Genomic DNA, 18731 nt, shown 5'->3' on the forward strand with positions numbered 1-18731 from the left:
AACACAGTAACATGGCCAAGAGAGGTGGAAAAGGTGTCAGGATACATGTGCAAACTGGCCAGGTGTTTTTGGATGAAGTTACAGCACAGATAGATGGACGGATTATTGGGGAAGTGCGGCATTAACAAAGAAGGGTAGGAAGTCAGATTGTGGTTGGAAATGAGCACAGATAAGCAAGAATCTGGTTAAGGACAGTAGAGTCACCTGGAGGGAAGAGGAATGGAGAAGCTTGGGGGTGGATGACATTTTTCATATTTCTGCATGATATGGGATAACGCTTGTAAACCCAGTCACAAAGTGGTTCAGCAGTTCAGCAATCTTATTTCATCAATAAAGTATAAATAGACAGCAAGGGAAGGCAAAAGCTGCATTAACAGTAAATTTAAGGGATGTTTATGGACTCGGAGAATAAGGTGTGGATACAAACAAGGCAATGGATACAAGAGGATTGGAGAATGGACAATTCCAACAAAATGAAAGAGCATGAGTTGAACCTTTAAGTTAGCAGCATTACAACTAGGAACAGGACTGATATGACAAAGCAGTGGCACATGCAGAAAACTCTACCCCAATCCATGTGTAAGCACAGTGTTAGCTACCTCATTTTGTTGTGGTCTGGGAATTGGGAAGTGAACAACGTGACAAGGAACTAGTCATATTTCACCTATAACTTTTTTCTCACGGTAGCTTTAACACAAACCCACAAAGTTAAAACATAAGCAGACTTTTTAAAAAAAATCACAAAACCCATCTGGATTGGAGGCCATATCTAGGTTTTATTGCAGAACAAACAGCTCAGGGTCAGCTATGTTATTGTCAGAATCTGGAACTATTATGAAAAAGTAAAGAAACTGATTTGATCAACACAGCCATGTCTATCTAGTCTGCACTGTGAACTGTATTGTATGCATCAGCATAGCCAGTACTGAGTATTATTTCAGATTGCATATTCATAGAAAAATGTATGGGCAAATTAAATGGTGTGTAAAATCCCAAAGATATCAGATGGGATCTATCAATGCCCTATCTTGCAGTTTTTAAAAGAATTGCCCCACCCAAACGCACCAGGGAGCACACACTGAGCATTTTTATACTTTCACCAGGACCGAACTTAGCTACAGACAACGTCAGATTTTTCACTTTCAAAAGAACCTTCCAGCCTCTCACTTCAGAGTAAATCAAACACAAGTCAAGAAGAAACAGTTGTTGCAAGTTTCACTTTTCCTCCTGTATCCGATAACAACCCCCACGTCCATGAGCAGATAATGCACTCTCTCTGACCAGGACCGTCCTTCTCTTCTCCAACGCCAGCATGAACCAAGAACTGTAACAAACCAACCCCGTATAAACGATCCGAAACCTGAATGGAAATTTAATCTTCATAACAAGTATGCAGGGGCACAAGATAGGTGGCCTGCATTTTTGTTCCAGAGTTCGAGCCACAAATGTTGTGATTGAGGTAAGAGCTACAGTATATTCCAAAGAAACAATACTAAGAATGCAGCAGTTGCTTTGGTAACAGAATCCATCCAATAATACTACTGAGTATAGTAACATCAACACACCCTCACCTCTGCCAGAAATTATTTTTAATTCACTATCATTTGTCAAAGTTAAAAGGACCATCATTGGAGCAAGGAAAACAAATATATTCCTTGCACTTTCATTGATGTGGAGTTTATTGACAAGCCTGATATACTGAATAAAAAGGGGCCCAATACTAACCCAGGTAAACACACCAGCACGAGATACCCAATGCCAATTATAGAACACCAACATAAAAGCATTCAGCTGGTGAATGAATCAACCAAGTAGAGCAAGGAACATCTTGTAGCAAGTTTCATCTCATCAGGGGTATCAATTCGTGAGCATGACGTAGCAAATACCAACCCATTTGTTGGAAAATTCAAAGTGCAAAGTCAACCTTATAGAAAGATGCTAGATTTGTTTTGTACAATGACACATGACCCAGGCTACTAATGCTTTAAAGGAAAGCCATGCTTTAGAGACAAACTAAATACTTGGCAACATCTATTTTCAGTTAAATCAGCCCAAAGGTATGTAAAATATAATTGAACATAGATACCAAAGGCAAGTGGGTCATGTGCAGTATTTTACATAGCCAATTCCTTCCCTATTGTCACCAGCAGTAACTTCTAGAGCTAACACCCCTCAACACACACGCACCTTTGAGTGATTTTGGTAACTTAATTATCCACTATGCTTCCTCTCTGAATTTCATTTCCGTACGCCATTTTAGCAAACAGCCAGAAATCTGTGTTAAGTCTTAACAGCCACGCCTATCACAACTTCACCAAGAGAAATGACTATGACAAGGGAGAGAGCACCTGACCTCAGCCTATAATTAGACATAGCAAAATAATTGACAGTCAGAATTTCATTGCTCACACTCTTTTAAATTAGCAATTGACTTCCAAGCCTGAGGCATCTGTTTTTCTATGACAGCACATAATTTCTTTCTCACCCAGTTTCACTTGTTGAATACAATGGGCTAATTTAGAAGGGGCAACAGTTATTACCCCTCAACCATCAGGCTCCTGAACCAGAGTAGATAACTTCACTCGGCCAATCTCTGAACTGTCCCACAACCTATGCACTCACATTCAAGGACTCTCCATTCCATGTTCTGGATATTTATAGCTTATTTATTTATTATTTAATCTTTCTTTTTGTATTAGCACAGTTTGTTGTCCTTTGCACATTAGTTGTTTGTCTGACCTGTTGGGTGCGGTCTTCCGTTGATTCTATTGTGTTTCTTGTACTTACTGTGAATGCCCACAAGAAAATGAATCTTGGGGTTGTATATAGTGACATATATGTACTTTGAATACTTTACACTTTGAGCAGGAGATACACACTGGTAATTAACCATCTACAGGGAAGTACTTTAGGCTGATGCCTAGAAGCAACAAGGGAGGCCATGAGCACTCAGATAATGTGGTGAAAGACTGTGGAGGGATTTGGATTCATTTCAATTTGTCTACCGTCATAACAGGTCAACAGCAGATGCCATTTCATTGGCTCTTCTCTCAGCTCTGGAACATCTGGACAGTGAAGACGCATATATCAGGACACTTGTCATTGTGCAGCTCAGCGTTCAACACTATCATCCCCTCAAAATTAATCAATAAGCTGCAAGACCCCCACCTCAACACTTCCTTATGCATTTCGATCCTCGATTCCTCGACTGCAAACCAGAGTCAGTTTGGATTGGCAACATCTCCTCCACAATCTCCATCAGCACAGGTGCACCACAAGGACATGTGCTTAGCTCTCAGATCTACTCGTTTTACACCAAGTACAACTCCAATGCCATATTTTAGCTCGCTGACAACACCACTGCTGTTGGCCGAGTCAAATGTCATGATGAATCAGTATACAGGAGGAAGATTGAAAATCCGGCTGAGTGGTGACACAACAGCAACCTCTCACTCAATGTCAATTTGACTAACATCTATAGATGAACTGGAGAGTATCATGACTGGTTGCGTCATAGCCTATATGGAAACATCAACACCCAAGAATGGAAAAGCCTACAAAGAGTGGTGATTTCAGCCCGATCCATCACCGGAAAAGCCATTGGGCGCCCTACAAGGAGCACTGCCACGAGAAAGCAGCATCCATCATCAAGGCCCTCCAGCATCTCATCGCTGCCCCAGGAGCTTTAGGTCTCTCATCAGCATATTCAGAAACAGTCAATTGCCTCCACCCGTCAGATTCCTGAACCAATGTGGATAACTTCACTCACCTCAACACTGAACTGATCACTGAACACAACATATGGAGTCACTTTCATGGACTCTGCAACTCATGCTCACTGATATAAAGTTTTTTTTGTATTTGCACAGTCTGTCTTCTTTCGCACATTGGTCGCTTGTCAGTCTTTGTGTGTAGTTTTTCACTGATCCTATTGTAGTTCTTTGTTCGACTATGAAAGAACATAGAAATTAGAAATTTATAGTAATTATAGGCCCTTCGGCCCACAATGTTGTACCGACCATGTAGCCTACTCTAGATGCTTCTTAGAATTTCCCTAGCATATAGCCCTCTATTTTTCTAAGCTCCATATACCTATCTAAGAGTCTCTTAAAAGACCCTGTTGTATCCACTTCCACCACCATCTCCAGCTGTTATGGTCCGGTCCGGAGCCCACATTCCGGGTCTTGATCCGGTCCGTGGACTCCGGACCTTGTAGCCATCCCTCCTTTCGCCCTTGAGCCCAATTAGTCACACCTGTGGATCATCGTGACTTGTTGGGGCTAAAGGAGGTGCACCTGATGCCCATCAGCTGGCGGTGTATATAGGGGGCTCTGGGACTGAGTGGAGTTGGTGGTGCTGTCCTGGTTTGGAGTTCTCCTAGTTAAAGATGAGTTCTTTGAGTAAGTCTGGCAGTCGCCCTGGACTTAGTTTCCTTCATATCCCTTGCTTCTGTCAGGCAAGCCTGGCTGGACTGCTGTTGTCTGTTGGGGTCTCTGCCCCTACCTATCCCTTGTTGTTGATGGGTTGTGCCCCCACAACCTACCCAGGTGCCCTGTGTTCCTGCCTGGGAGTTATACGGCCTACCCAGTGAACTCCGGGATCCTGCCTTGCCTGAACTCTAAGACTCTCCTGGAACCCCAGAATCACCTTGAACGTCATGTCCCTCACGCACACCACGGTCACCACATCTCGACTATCGTTTAGTTGTTCCCGTCCTGCCCCTAGTACTTCAGTGCCTGCGTCCTGCGCTTGGGTCCAGTCTCGTGTCCCCTTATGACACCAGCAGTGCATCCCATGCACCCACCACTCTGTGTGGAAAAACTTACCCTGGACATCCCCTTGGCACCTTAAAACTATGCCCCCTCGTGCTAGCCATTTCAGCCCTGGGGAAAAAGCCTCCAGCTATCAACATAATCAATGCCCCTCATCATCTTGTACACCTCTATCAGGTCACCTCTCATCCTCTGTCACTCCAAGGAAGAAAAGCCAAGTACACTCAACCTATTCTCATATGGTATGCCCTCCAATCCAGGCAACATCTTTGTAGATCTCCTCTGCACTCATTCTATAGTATCCACTTGCATGCTTGCAAGAAAATGATCCCAGGGTAAGTATACACTCAGCTAATCTATTTATCAGAGATTGAGAGGTATCTAAGTAGTCGGGGCATCAAAGGTTATGGTGAGAAGGTGGGGGAATGGAACTAAAAGGGAGATTGGATCAGCTCATGATGAAATGGCGGAGCAGACTCGATGGGCCGAATGGCCAACTTCTGCTCCTTTGTCTTATGGTCTAGCAATTAATATCTAATCGGCTATTTACCTGGCAGTAACTCAATGTAAGAAAGCATGCAGATATGATCAACAGGTTCATTTGTTATTCAGACCAAATATCAGAATGGGGATGAAATGTGACCTAAGTGAAGTTGACCGTGGAATGATTATTGGTATCAGACGGGGTGGTTTGAGTATCTCTGAAACCACTGATCTCCTGGAATTTTCACGCACAGCATTCTCTAGAGCTTACATAGAACGGTGCAAAAAAACCAAAAATAGCCAGTGAGCAGAAGTTCTATGGGCAAAAACACCTTGTTAATGAGAGAGGTCAGAGGAAAATGGCCAGACTGGTTCAAGCTAACAGGAAGGCAACAGTAATTCAAGTAGCCACATGTTGCAATAGTGGTGTGCAGAAGAGCATCTCTGAATGCTTCAAGCCTTCAAGTGGATGGGCTACATCTAAAGAAGACCATGAACATACACTCAATAGCCACTGATCAGGTACAGAAGGTACCTAATAAAGAGGCTACTGAGTGTATATGTACGTTGATAATAAATTTACTTTGATATTTATTTTGAAATAGTCTCTGTGAAAAGTAAATAACAAGCCAGGAATGAAGGTAAGGTGCTCAAAGGAGAACAGAAAACAATTAATTAAGGAGAAATAGAATCAAAATGACTAAAATCAAAAACTTTCGTATGTATCTTGAAGAAAAATAGTTGTTTTGAAAAATTATTCAACATTTTCTAACTTACTGGCAAGTTTATTTTCAAAAGTTTTCAGAGCAACAACAGAGTGCTTTTAGTTTTATGGAATAAGCAGAAAGGGTATTAGAAATAGGGTGCTAATGAGGCAAGGGATACCATTTTAATTTCAAAGAAATTAAGGACAACAAGCTTTTACAGGTGGTTAGCACAAGAGAGATTGCAGATGCTGTAAATCTCGATCAACATCCACAAAAATGCTAAAGGAACTCAGCAGGTCAGATAGCATCTAAGAAGGTCAATGTTTCATCAGGACTGGAAAAGAAGAGGGCAGAAAGCAGTAGGAGGGAGGGAGGAGCAGGAGCTGGCAAGTGATAGGTGAATCCCGGTGAGGGGTGGAAGGCTGGAGGGTGGAGGAGGGGAAAAAAGTGGAATAATGTGACAAATTGGTAGGTGACAGATGCAGAAGGCAAAGCACTGAAGGGGAAGGAATCAGATACGGGGGCACGTTGATCATGGAATAAAGGGAATGTGGGGAATGACAGGGAGGAAGATGAAGGAATGGGCAGGTTGTAAGGGCAGAGAACAAAAAAGAGATGGGGTAACCGGATGACAAGGATAAAAGGGAAAAAGGTGTGGGGGTGGGGGAAGAGGGGACTGCTTATCAGGAGTTAGAAAAATCTATGGTTATGCCATCAGGTTGCAGACTACCAAGACAGAATATGAGGTGTCCTCCGAATAGCATCTGGTTTCAACATGGCAGTGGAGGAGCCTGTGGACAGACATGTTAGTGTGGGAAGAGCAAGTGGAATTAAAACGCCTGGCCACTGAGATGTCCTGTCTGCTTAGGTGGATGGAGCAAAGCTCCTGGGTTCCAGCATTGTAGAGAAGGTTGCACTGGGAGCATCGGATACAATGGACTCGCATGTAAAGCCTGAAAGGACTGCTTAGGGCCCTGAAGAGCAGTGAGGGAGCAGGCGTAAGAAAACGTGTAACGCTTAGCACTGCTGCAGGGGCAAGTGCCTGGAGAGGAATTGGTAGGGAGGGAGAAGTGGACAATGGAGTTGCAGAAAGCATGGAGGGGAAGAGGGAGTGAGGAGGGGAACACGTGCCTGATGCTGGGATCCTATTGGGGATAGAGCAAGTTGCAGAGAATGACATGTTAGATACGGAACCAAGTGAGACGGTAGGTGAGAACAAGGGGAACTCTATCCCTGTTATGTCGGGAGTGGGGTAAATCCGGTGAAGCCATTAATAGCATTGGAGCGGAATTCCATTTTCTGGAAAAAAAGTGGACATCTTGGATGTCCTGGAATGGAAAGCTTCAAAGTGAGAATAGATAACGGTAGAGACAGAGAAACTGAGGGAAGGGAAGGGAATGGCATCCTTGCAAGGGACAGGATGGGAAGCGGTAAGGTCAAGGTAACTGTGGGAGTCAGTGAGTTTGTAAATGACACCAGTAAATAACCTGTTTCCGGAGATGAAGACAGAGAGGTAAAGAAAGGGAAGAGAGGTACCGGAGATAGACCATGCTAATTTGAGGACAGGGTGGAAGTTGGAGGCAAAGTTAATGAAACTGATGAGATCAGATTGGATACACAAAGTAGCTGAGAAAGAGTTGGGGAACTTTACCAGCGTAGAGTTGTTCCATGTAGCCAACAAGAAGGTAGGTATAGCTGGGACCCAGGGGCTACACCTCTTCTGGAGAACATGGGAAGAGCCAAAAGAGAAGTTGTTAAGGGTGAGCATCAGTTTTTCCAGGTGGAGGAGGCTTGAGATAAAGGGGAACTGGTAGGGTCCTGCACCAAGAAAGAAACAAACATCCCAATTGAGGACGGAATTATAGAAGGACTGGAAGGCAATGGTGAAAATCAGGCAATCAGGCTGGGAAACTGAAACTTGTGGAAGTGCTGGGGGGCATGTTAGGTGTCATAGACTGGGGTAGGAAGGGACTGAACCAAGGGCCCAAATGAAGTCAATATACTTTTATATGCAATCTCCTATTTTTTTTGGGAGTTACTTATGATCCTCAAAGTCTTCCTCTCATCCTTCTCTCCTCCCCCCCCCCCCCCCACCCTAAGAGCCTGACCTTTCCTTCACCTTCTCCCTCTGGTTCCACACCTCATTCCCTTTATTCCATGGTCTTCTGCCCGCTCCTATTTGAGTCCTTTCTTCAGCCTTTTGTCTTTCCCGCCTCTCACCTCCAAACCTCTCCCATTATTCCCCATTCCCACCCGCTCACCTGGATTCACCTGCTAGCTCCTGATCCTCTCCCTCCCCCAACTCTTTCATTCTGCTTCTGTTCCCTTGCTTTCCAGCAAACACAAAGTACACTGCAGATGCTGTGGTCAAATCAACACAAACAAACACGCTGGAGGAACTCAGCGGGTTGGGCAGCATCCGTGGAAACGAGCAGTCAACGTTTCAGGCCAAGACCCTTCGTCAGGACTGAAGAAGGAGGGGGCAGGGGCCCTATAAAGAAGGTGGGGAGAGGGTGGGAAGGAGAAGGCTGGTAGGTGCCTGGAGAAAAACCAGTAAGGGGAAAGAGCAAGGGGTGGGGAAGGGGAAGCAGGGAGGGGATAGGCAGGAAAGGTGAAAAAGGAATGTAAGGGGAAAGCACTATGGGTAGTAGAAGAAGGCAGAATCATGAGAGAGGTGATAGGCAGCTGGAAGAGGAGGCAGAGTGAAAGTGGGATGGGGAAGGAAGGGGAAGGGAATTACCGGAAGTTGGAGAACTCCTTTCCAGTCCTGATGAAGGAAATTGGTACTGAAGTGTCAACTATTCACTTCCGTCCCTGCCTAACCTGCTGAGATCCAACAGATGTTCAAATTTCAAAGTAAATTTATTATTAAAGTATATGTACGTCACCATATACAATGCTGAAATTCATTTACCTGCAGACATTCACAGTAAATACAAAGAAACAAAATAGAATCAATGAAAAGCCACACAGAAGACAAACAACCAAAGTGCAAAAAAAATTAACTGTGCAAATACAAAAACAAAATAATAAATAAATAATATTGAGAACATGAGATGAAGAGTCCTTGAAAGTGAGTACGTAGGAACAGTTTGTGTGTGTGTGTGTGTGTGTGTTTCCCAGATCTTTATTCAACACTTTTCAGTAGATGCAGGTGATACACAACATTGGTTAGGCAGCTGGTGGAATATTGTGTGTAGTGCTGGTAGACACAATATAGGAACAACGTGATTATTTTGAAGATGGTGCAGAGGAAATAAATCAGAAAGTTGACTGGGACAGAACAATTTAATTATGGGGAAAGAAAGAGTTGGTTTTCTTTGGAGTAGAGAAGGGGTCTAATAGAGATATAAAAATGAGAGGAATTATTAGGATAAGTAGCAAGAAACTTTTCCACATGGCAAAGGTGTCTAAGACCAGAGATTAAGGAGTAACAATAGCCATGATGTGGGATATAAACTTCAAAGAGAAATAGAAAAAGGCATGTTATAAGGGCAATGTTACAATAGCTGTGGGGGATTTCAATATATGCAGGTAGATTGGAAAACTCGCATTGGTGCTGGATCCCAAGAGAGGGAATATGTAGAATATCTACAAGATGGGTTTTTGGAGCAGCTTGTGGTTGAGCTCACTAGGGGAAAGGAAATTCTGGATTTGGGTGTTATGTAATGAACCAGAATTGATCAAGGAGCTTAAGGTAAAGGAACACTTGGGAGTCAGTGATCATAATATGATTGAACTCACTCTGCAGTTTGAGGGGGAAAAGATAAAGTCAGATGTATCAGTATTACAGCGGAGTAAAGAGTAAAAGAGAGGGAGGGTTGATATTGGACTGTTGGAAAATGATGCTGTAGAGGTAGTAATGGTGGACAAAGAAATGGCGGATGAACTTAATAAGTATTTTGCATCAGTCTTCACTGTGGAAGATACTAGCAGTATGCCAGGAATTTGAGAGTGTCAGGGGTGTTATTGCTCTTATTAAGAAGGTGCTTAGGAAACTGTGAGGTCTGAAGGAACATAAGTCACCTGAACCAAGTGGACTATACCTCAGGGTTCTGAAAGAGGTAGCTGAATAGATAGTGGAGATATTAGAAATGATCTTTCAAGAATCACTAGATTCTGGAATGATTCAAGAGGACTGAAAATTGTGTATGTCATTCCACTCTTTAAAAAGGGAGGGATGCAGAAGAAAGGAAATTATAGGCCAGGTAGCCTGATTTCCGTGGTTGGGAAAATGGTGGAGTCTTTTATTAAGGATGAGGTCAGAATAGGAATCAGGTTTAATATCCCTGGCATATGTCATGAAATTTGTTGTTTGTGGCAGCAGTACATTGCAACACATAATAACAAAACTATAAATTATCATGTGCATATAAAAAAATTAAATTAATTATGTAGTGCAAAAAGAGAGGGGGAAAATAGTGAGGTAGTGCTAATGGGTTCATTGTCCATTCGGAAAACTGATGGCGAAGAGGAAGAAGCTGTTCCTGAAATGTTGAGTCTCCTGTACCTCCTCCTTGATGGTAGCAATGAGAAGAGGGCACGTCCTGGGTGATGGGGGACCATAATGATGGACACTGCCTCTTTGAGGCATCGCCTTTTGAAGGAGCATTGGATGCAGGGAAGGCTAGTGCCCATGATGGAGCTGACTAAGTTTACAACTTTCTGCAGCTTTTTCCAATCCTGAGCAGTGGCTCCTCCATACCAGATGGTGACAAAACCTGTTAGAATGCTCTCCATGGTACATGTGTAGAAATTTGCGAGCGTCTTTGACAGACCAATTCTCCTTAGACTCCTAATGAAATATAGCCACTGTCATGCCTTCTTTGTAATTACATCAATATACTGGGATAACTCCTCAGAGAAGTTTCAGGCATTTGGGGGTGCAAGTTGAAGTAATCCAAAGCCAGCATGGTTTCCTTAAGGGGAAATCTTACCTGACAAATTTGTTGGAATTCTTTAAGGAAATTACATGCAGGATAGACAAAGGAGAGTCAGTAGATGTTGATCATTTAGATTTTCAGAAGATCTTTGATAAGATGCCACACATGAGGCAGCTTAACAAGGTAAGAGCCCATAGTACTGCAGGAAAGATGATAGATGGAATGTAGAGAGGATTGGCTGACTGGCAGGGGGCAAAGAGTCAGAATAAAGGGAGTCTATTCTGGTTATCTGCAGATGACTAGTGGTGTTCTGCAGGGGATGGTTTTCGGACCACTACTTTTCACGTTACGTGTCAATGATTTGGATAACAGAATTCAGATTTAACTTCATTGGCGTATGTCATGAAATTTGTTGACTTTGTGGCAGCAGTACAATACTATGCGTAATAGTAGGGAAAAAACCTGAATTTCAGTATATAAAATTGTTAAATTAAACAAGTAGTGCAAAACTAGAAATAATAAATTAGTGTAGTAGTGTTCACAGGTTCAATGTCCATTCAGAAATCAGAGGGCAAGTAGGAAAAAGGTGTTCCTGAATCGTTGAGTGTGTGCCTTCAGGCTTCTGTACCTCCTTCCTGATGAACAATGGGAACAAGGCATGACCTGGGTGATGGGGGTCCTTAATGATGGACACTGCCTTTTTGAGGCACCGCTCTGTGAAGATATCTTGGATGTTAGAGAGGCTAGTGCTCATGCTGGAGCAGACTGGTTTACAACTCTCTGTATCTTACTTCGATCCTGTGCAATAGCTCCCCCATAGCAGACAGCGATGCAGCCAGTCAGAATGCTCTCCATTGAATATCCATAGAAATTTGCGAGTGTTTTTGTTGACATACCAAATCTTTTCAAACTCCTAATGAAATATATTCACTGTTGTGCCTTCTTGCAAGCTGCTTCGTTATGTTGGGTCCAGGTTAAATCCTCAGAGATATTGACCCAAGAACATGAAATTGTTCATTCTTTCTACTCCCGATCCCTCTATGAGGACTGATGTGTGTTCTCTCATCTTACCCTTTCTGAAGTCCATAATCTGTTCTTTTGTCATAACTGATGTTGAGTGCAAGGTTGTTGCTGTGACACCACTCAGCTAACTGATATGTCTCGCTCCTATATGTCCTCTCATCACCATCTGACCTTCTGCTAACATCAGGTTCTATTATCAGCAAATCTATCATTGATATTTAAGCTGTGCCTAGCCACACATTTGTGGATGTAAGGAAAGTAGAGCAGTAGGCTAAGCATCACTGAGCTGCACCAGTGTTCCGATTGTCAGTGAGGTGGAGATGTTGTTTTTCAATTCGCACTGATTGTGGTCTACTGGTTAGGAGGTCGAGGATCCAATTGCAGATGAAGGTACAGAGGCCCAGGTTCTGGGGCCTTTTGATCAGAACTGTAGGAATAATAGTGTTAAATGCTGAGCTGTAGTCAATAAACAGCATCCTAACATAGGTATTTGTATTGTCCAGGTGATCTAAGGCCATGTGAAGAGCCAATGAGATTGCATTGGCCATAGACCTATTGTGGTGATAGGCAAATTGCAGTGGGTCCAAGTCCCAGCTGAGACAGGAGTTAATTCTGGGCATAACCAAACTCTCAAAGCATTTCATCACCTTAGACCTAAGTACTAATGGATGATAGTCATTAAGGCAGCTCATCCTGCTCTTCTTGGATACTGATATAATTGTTGCCTTTTTGAAGCAGGTGGGAGCTTTGTGGCCAAGTTTGCAGATGATACAAGGATTGGTGGAGGGGCAGGTAATGTTAAGGAATTAGAGAGCTTGCAGAACTTAGACTGATTGGAAGAATGGGCAAAATAGTTGCAGATGAAATATAGTGTAGGGAAGTGTATAGTCATGCACATTGGTAGAAGGAATAAAGATGTAGACTATTTTCTAAAGGAGAAGAAAGTTCATAAATCAGAGGGATCAGTCAGACCACGCTGGGCCTGTACTCGCTGTAGTTTAGAAGGTGGGGGGGAATCTCATTTAAACCTATTGAATGTTGAAAGGCCTAGATGGAGTAGATGTGGAGAGGATGTTTCCTATAGTGGATGAGTCTAGGGCCAGAGGGCACAGCCCCAGAGTAGAGGGATGTCCATTTAGAACAGAGATGAGTAGGGATTTCTTTAGCCAGAGGATGTTGAATCTACGGAATTCATTACCATAGATGGCTCTGGAGGCCAAATTAGTGAGTATATTTAAAGCAGAGGTTGATAGGTTCTTCATTAGTCAGGATGTCAAAGTTTACAGGGAAAAGGCATGAGACTGGGGTTGAAAAAGATAATAAATCAGCCATGATGGAACGGCGGAATAGATTCGGTGGGCATAGTGGTCTAATTCTGCTCCTGTGCCTCACGGTAAGATGTTTAGAGGGATTTGAGGAAGATTTTTTTTACCCTGAGGGTGACTGGAATTTGGATACATGCATACTAAAGAAGTGGCAGAGGCAGGTATTCAACAATATTTCAGAAGCATCCAGGAAAGAACTTGAATTGCCAAGGTATAGTTGGCTCCAGACCTAATTCTGGTTAATGGAATTAGTAGAGATAGGTATTTGATATTTTGCACGGGCGTGTCTGTGCTATATACTCCATAACTTTATAGAATATAATCACAGATTAAAACAGAAAAATTGCTGGAAAATCCAGCAAGTCAAGTGGAAAAAGCACAAAGGTTAATGTTCCATGCCAGTGACCCATCACTACAAAAAATAAAATACTTCTCAGCTCTTGAGCACAATGTTCAACATGTGGAATAAATGGTCACCTGAAGCCTGTGCTGAACAAGTGCTCCCTAAACAAGCAAACAAGACAAATAAAAAGTGAAGAGATTAAAAAAATCTAATGGAGCAGGTAACAAGGTTTACTGGAATGAAAAGCAGAATGTTAAAGGTGTGATAATCATAAAGAGAGATTTCAATGAAAGCAAAACTCCAAGCACACAATGTAACAGTAAGACGTGGTTTTAAAAGTACAGCAGAAAGAAGTACGGCTGAAAGTTCTTAAAGATGTAAGCTGGCTTGAAAGTAGAGATAAGCACTGATAAAATTCTGCAAGCAATTGATCATGAGAGGGTGTCAACCAGCACAAGGAAGACACCGAGGTATCAGGTACAGGCCAAGCTGTGTCTGCATTCAATCAGCCTGAGGAAACAAATTAATGGAAACCACATAATTATGGATTAATAACTTTAATTTTATACATGAAAGTAAAACTATCAGGTCCAACTTAAGGATTACTTGTAGGATAAGTGTCAAAGAATTCTTAAGGGAAAGATCCTGCCTGAGCAACTTCCTTATCTTTCAACAGAAAATAACATCCTAGAGGAGCCATAAGTCCATGCAGACCAATATAACCCCCCCCCACCCCCACCAAGCTAGTGTCCTTTGCCCTTGTTTAGCCTATACCCCTCTAAACTAAACTTTTCCTATCGGTGTACCTATCCGAGTGACTTTTAAATGTTATCGTACATGCCTTGACTTCCTCAAACAGCTCATTCTATGTATGCACTACCTTCTAATACAGGAACACTAACAAACAAGAAAAGATGCTCAAGTCAAATCAGCCTGTCTCACATTATATATCATTCAGATCACAATATTAAACCTCCTTTAATCATTCAAAACAATGAAGCCAAAGAATAAAAAGAGATTTAAGCCAGGCCAAATTAGCAAAATAAGATACTTTGATATTCTTTTCTGACTTCTTTGAGCATTTAATACTATTCCAGGAGACAAATGTGGCTTCTATAACTCTGTACATTAAAAACAAATCACCAAAACCCTGCCTGTTATTAGGAGATCCCAGATGGAAGCAGTTTTGAGTACTAAGACATAACTGAGAGATACCATGACCTGAGGTGATGTGTTAAGGCAATATAAGGTCAAGTCTTATCTGAAAGGTCTCAGTTTTGCGTAAGTACTGGTGTAAGCTGTTTTAGCCTTGGAAATGTATAAAATGTGGTCTAATGGTTTGGAAGTTTCAAATCCAGGAAAGACTACAAAAAGAGCACCAAATACAACTGGAAAATGCTTCATCTAGGGCCGATCTCAGAACGTTCTTAATCTTGACAGAATGTCGACATGTGGTAGTTCTTGTATGTTATTTTTCATTGATTCTTTTGCATTTCTTTGTTCTACTGTGAATGCCTGCACGGGGACGAATCTCAGGGCGATACAGTCTATGGTGACATATATGTAATTTGATAATAAATTTACTTTGAACTTGGTGGATAGAAAGCAGAGGGGAATAAAAGCCTGTTATTATTAATTAGACTTGGAAAGAACAAAAATTAGGGCAATTCTAGATGAAAAATAGTGAATCTTATGACTTTTTTCAATAACCTCCTAATCTTAAGATTACTAAAGACTTGTGCCTCAATGAATGAACATAATGTCTTCTAATTGATTCAATGTCTAATTCTTCAAGTTATTTTCAGAGAATAATTATCTTTGATTTGTCACCTATACCCAGCAAGTTCTCATTCACAGCCAGGACCCACTCAAGTTCTTGGATTCCCTCAAACTCAGGCACAATAATGTATCTCAGGACACCCACTACTCCACCAGTCTTTGTATACTTCACATTGTGACCTCTTATCCTTGAGTCAGAGCAACAAGTTGTGAAGTTAGAATCCCGATTGCGGCCCTAATAGTCTGTATTGTATTTATAATCATAGATTAAATATCAGTGTTTAATGAGTATGCTATTTAGCCTCCTTCCATTGACAAGGTTCCTCCAAGAGGACCACAGCCTTGTGGCTTGGAGGTATGTATGCCTCAATGACCCAGAGAGCTAGGTTGGCTGGAGTCAGGACTTTGGCTCCTGGTAGGGTCAACAATGCCAAACTGGTCAAGGGTAGAGGCCAGAAGAAGAGTGACCGGTCCCCCAGATTTGGGGGGTTCAGCTCAGGGCTGACAAACCTGACTGGGTCAAACAAATTGTTATGGAAACAGCAATAAAGAATCCTTCAATGCAGCCAAGACCATTTCTGACGTATCATGAGGATTCAACAAGCAAAGATGGCGTTCTGATTACGTTGAGCTTCAGCGGGGGGTTACTTGTATTTTCTGTTTCAGTTACACCTGCTCTAGTTGTCAGAGTGCCCTTCGGTCTCCTCAACCACGTAAAGAAAGGCTGCATAATGAACACAAAGTTACACTGCAGATGCTGTGGTCAAATCAACACGTACAAACAAGCTGGAGGAACTCAGCAGGTCGGGCAGCATCCGTTGAAAGGAGAAGTCAACGTTTCGGCTGCAAAATGAAATCGCGGTCCAGAGGGCTGGGACCTCTGCAGTCTCTCGTGTCCGCTCTTTTAATTTTGCGTAATGTGAAGAAGGGGTGCAAATAAAAACCAGCGAGAACGGGTAAATAATGATCACAACTGTATCGGAGTACTGACAGGAGACTGCGACCTCCGGGGAGAAACCCTCAAAAGGTCAGATTTGCAGTTTGACGCTACGTAAACTTTAAACGCTTCACTTTAAAGCCCCCCAGGCCATTTACTTCGGTAACATCTCTGTCCGGGTCGCTAGCTTGTGGGAGATGCTTTGTTTGAGTTGTTGGAAGGCTTTAAAGCAAATGAGAAATCAGCTCATGCAATCTAGGTGGTTATCACCCACATCTCCCAAAAGTTCTTCGCAGGCATTATCGCCACTCCCGACTTCTGACTCTGTCAGTCAAGCCAGCATTACCCAGCTTACAAGCAGCACCCTCTCTCACCTGTTCAACAGATGCAGATATTGTTGTCTGTCCCCGTAAGTGTACGAAGCCATGCTGGCGGTGGAGGGGTCGGTGCCGGTCGCTGCCTCTCTCTACCCAACGATTCGCGGAACCCACATCGAGAGAGGAGGGCATCGCTGGCAAAAGGAGGAACCACTTGTGAAAGAGGAGTGGCAAAAGGCCAACAGTGAGGAATGAAATGTCGTTGCAGAAGAGGCGTTTCTAATGAGAGAGGGAGAAATATGTAGCGAAGTGAGAGTTGGTGGGAGGGGACGGGTCACTGGAGAGCGGTGTGCCTGGGTGCAGGAGACGGACAACTACCGGCAGGTACGGTGATTTCCTGTCCGAGGCCGGTTCTGATTGAGGGCGATTTAAGAACGTCAGTCTGTGCGAGTCCGGTTAAGGTTAAACTATTTACCAAAACAAGTTCAACCACCCTAAAGCGTGTAGAACCAGATTCTTTCAGCTTTCATTCCTGCACAGCTCACATACCTGGCTCGAAGGTGAACACTGCCCTAATCGAGTCAATTGTTAATGGAGGTCGCTCCCTAACGCATGTCGTTTTATAGCTTCACAACACAAAATACAGGGCAGATTTGACTTCTTCCAAGTCTTTCCAAACTTCCGGCAGACATTCAAGTTACTCTCACTAAGAAAGCAAAATTAAGAAGCAGTTCCATTTGCGACCTTTTCGGAATGTTTCTGAATGTTCCTGTTCCAGGTGCGGTTGTCACAGAAATTTCAAGGACCGTGACGTGAGCAGACAGGCGCCGAGTTAAAGCTTCCTCTGCTGTGCGTCTGGAATAAGTCAGACTCTCAAAATAGACGGGGTCTACTAAGTGGTGAATCTTTGGAAACCTTTTCCCAGGAGGGATGTGGAAGCGCCATCGTTGGACGCAGTACATTCAAAAATGGGCCGTGCTGTTGTAGCAAAATAATTTTCGAGACATTTCTGTATTCCCATGACAATAAACTTGAACTTGAAATGGACACATATTTGGATATTAAATGTATCAAACTTTTAAAAAAATGTAAGAGCAGAACTCATTCAGCCCATTTAGTCTACTCCACCATTCAATACTGGGTGGTTTATTATCCCTCTCAATCCCATTCCTCTGGCTTTCCTCCGTGACCTTTGAAGTTCTTACTAATCAAGAATCTATCAACTTCTGTTTCAAATATACCCAACGACTTGGCCTTCAAAGCTATTTGTGGCAATGAATTCCACAAATCCACCAGCGTCTGGCTAAAGAAAAAAGATCATTCGCTTTAAAGGAACATTCTTGGAGTCTAAAACTGTGCCCCCCCCCCCCCCCCACCCCACCGCTATTGGAAACATCCTTTCCACGTCCACTCTTTCTACAATCCATGGTTTTCAATGAGAGCGCCCCTCTTTCTTCTAATCACTTGCTAGTACAGGCCCAGACCCATCAAATGCTCCTTGTATGTTAACTCTTTCATTTCCTGCATCATTCTCATGAATCTCCTCTGAGATAAGAGGCCTAAAACTGCTCACAATACTCCAAATATGATCTGACCAATGCCTTATAAAGACACAGCATCATAGCCTTGCTTTGAAATTCTAGTTGTCTAAATGAATGCTAACATTTCATTCACTTTCCTTAGTAACAACTCAAACTGCAAGTTAATCTTTAGGAAATCCTGCATAAGGACTCCCAAGTACCTTTGTGCTTTTAATTTCTGAATTTGCTCCCCATTTAGAAAATAGTCAACACCTTTATTCCTTCTACTGAAGTGCATGACCATACACTTCCTTACACTGTATTCCATCTGGCACTTCTTTGCCAATTCTCCTAGTCTGTTTAAGTTCTTCTGCAAACTGTATGTTTCCTCAACATTACCTTCCCCTTCACCTATCTTCGTACTGTCCACAAACTTGGCCACAAAACTATTAGTCCATCATCCAAATCATTGATATGTAATGTGAATAAGGAGCGGTCCCAACACCATATGCTGCGGAACAACACCAGTCATCAGCAGCCAACCAGAAAAGGCCCCCTTTACTCCCACTTTGCTTCCTCCAGTCTGCCAATCTTGAAAGCATGGTTCTTTTTTGTAAAACCATGGGTTCTTATCTTGTTGAG

The 18731-nt window shown here is 42.8% G+C and overlaps 1 protein-coding gene and 1 long non-coding RNA gene across 2 annotated transcripts in view; one reads left to right on the forward strand and one right to left on the reverse strand.

Moving 5' to 3' along the window:
• Positions 1-17372, reverse strand: part of LOC140739928 (dedicator of cytokinesis protein 7-like) — a 222135-nt gene extending 204763 nt beyond the window's left edge. The window contains exon 1 of the mRNA XM_073068608.1: positions 16627-17372. Coding sequence (XP_072924709.1) covers positions 16627-16679 — 53 coding nt within the window. The 5' untranslated portion in view covers positions 16680-17372. The remainder of the gene's footprint in view (positions 1-16626) is intronic.
• Positions 16903-17616, forward strand: LOC140739930 (uncharacterized). The gene is made up of 2 exons (XR_012101772.1): positions 16903-16953; positions 17348-17616. It is a non-coding gene; the product is annotated as an uncharacterized lncRNA (long non-coding RNA).
• The last annotated feature ends 1115 nt before the right edge of the window (positions 17617-18731 follow it).

The sequence above is a fragment of the Hemitrygon akajei genome, chromosome 16 (genome assembly GCF_048418815.1).
Source record: "Hemitrygon akajei chromosome 16, sHemAka1.3, whole genome shotgun sequence".
Taxonomy (NCBI): Eukaryota; Metazoa; Chordata; class Chondrichthyes; order Myliobatiformes; family Dasyatidae; genus Hemitrygon; species Hemitrygon akajei.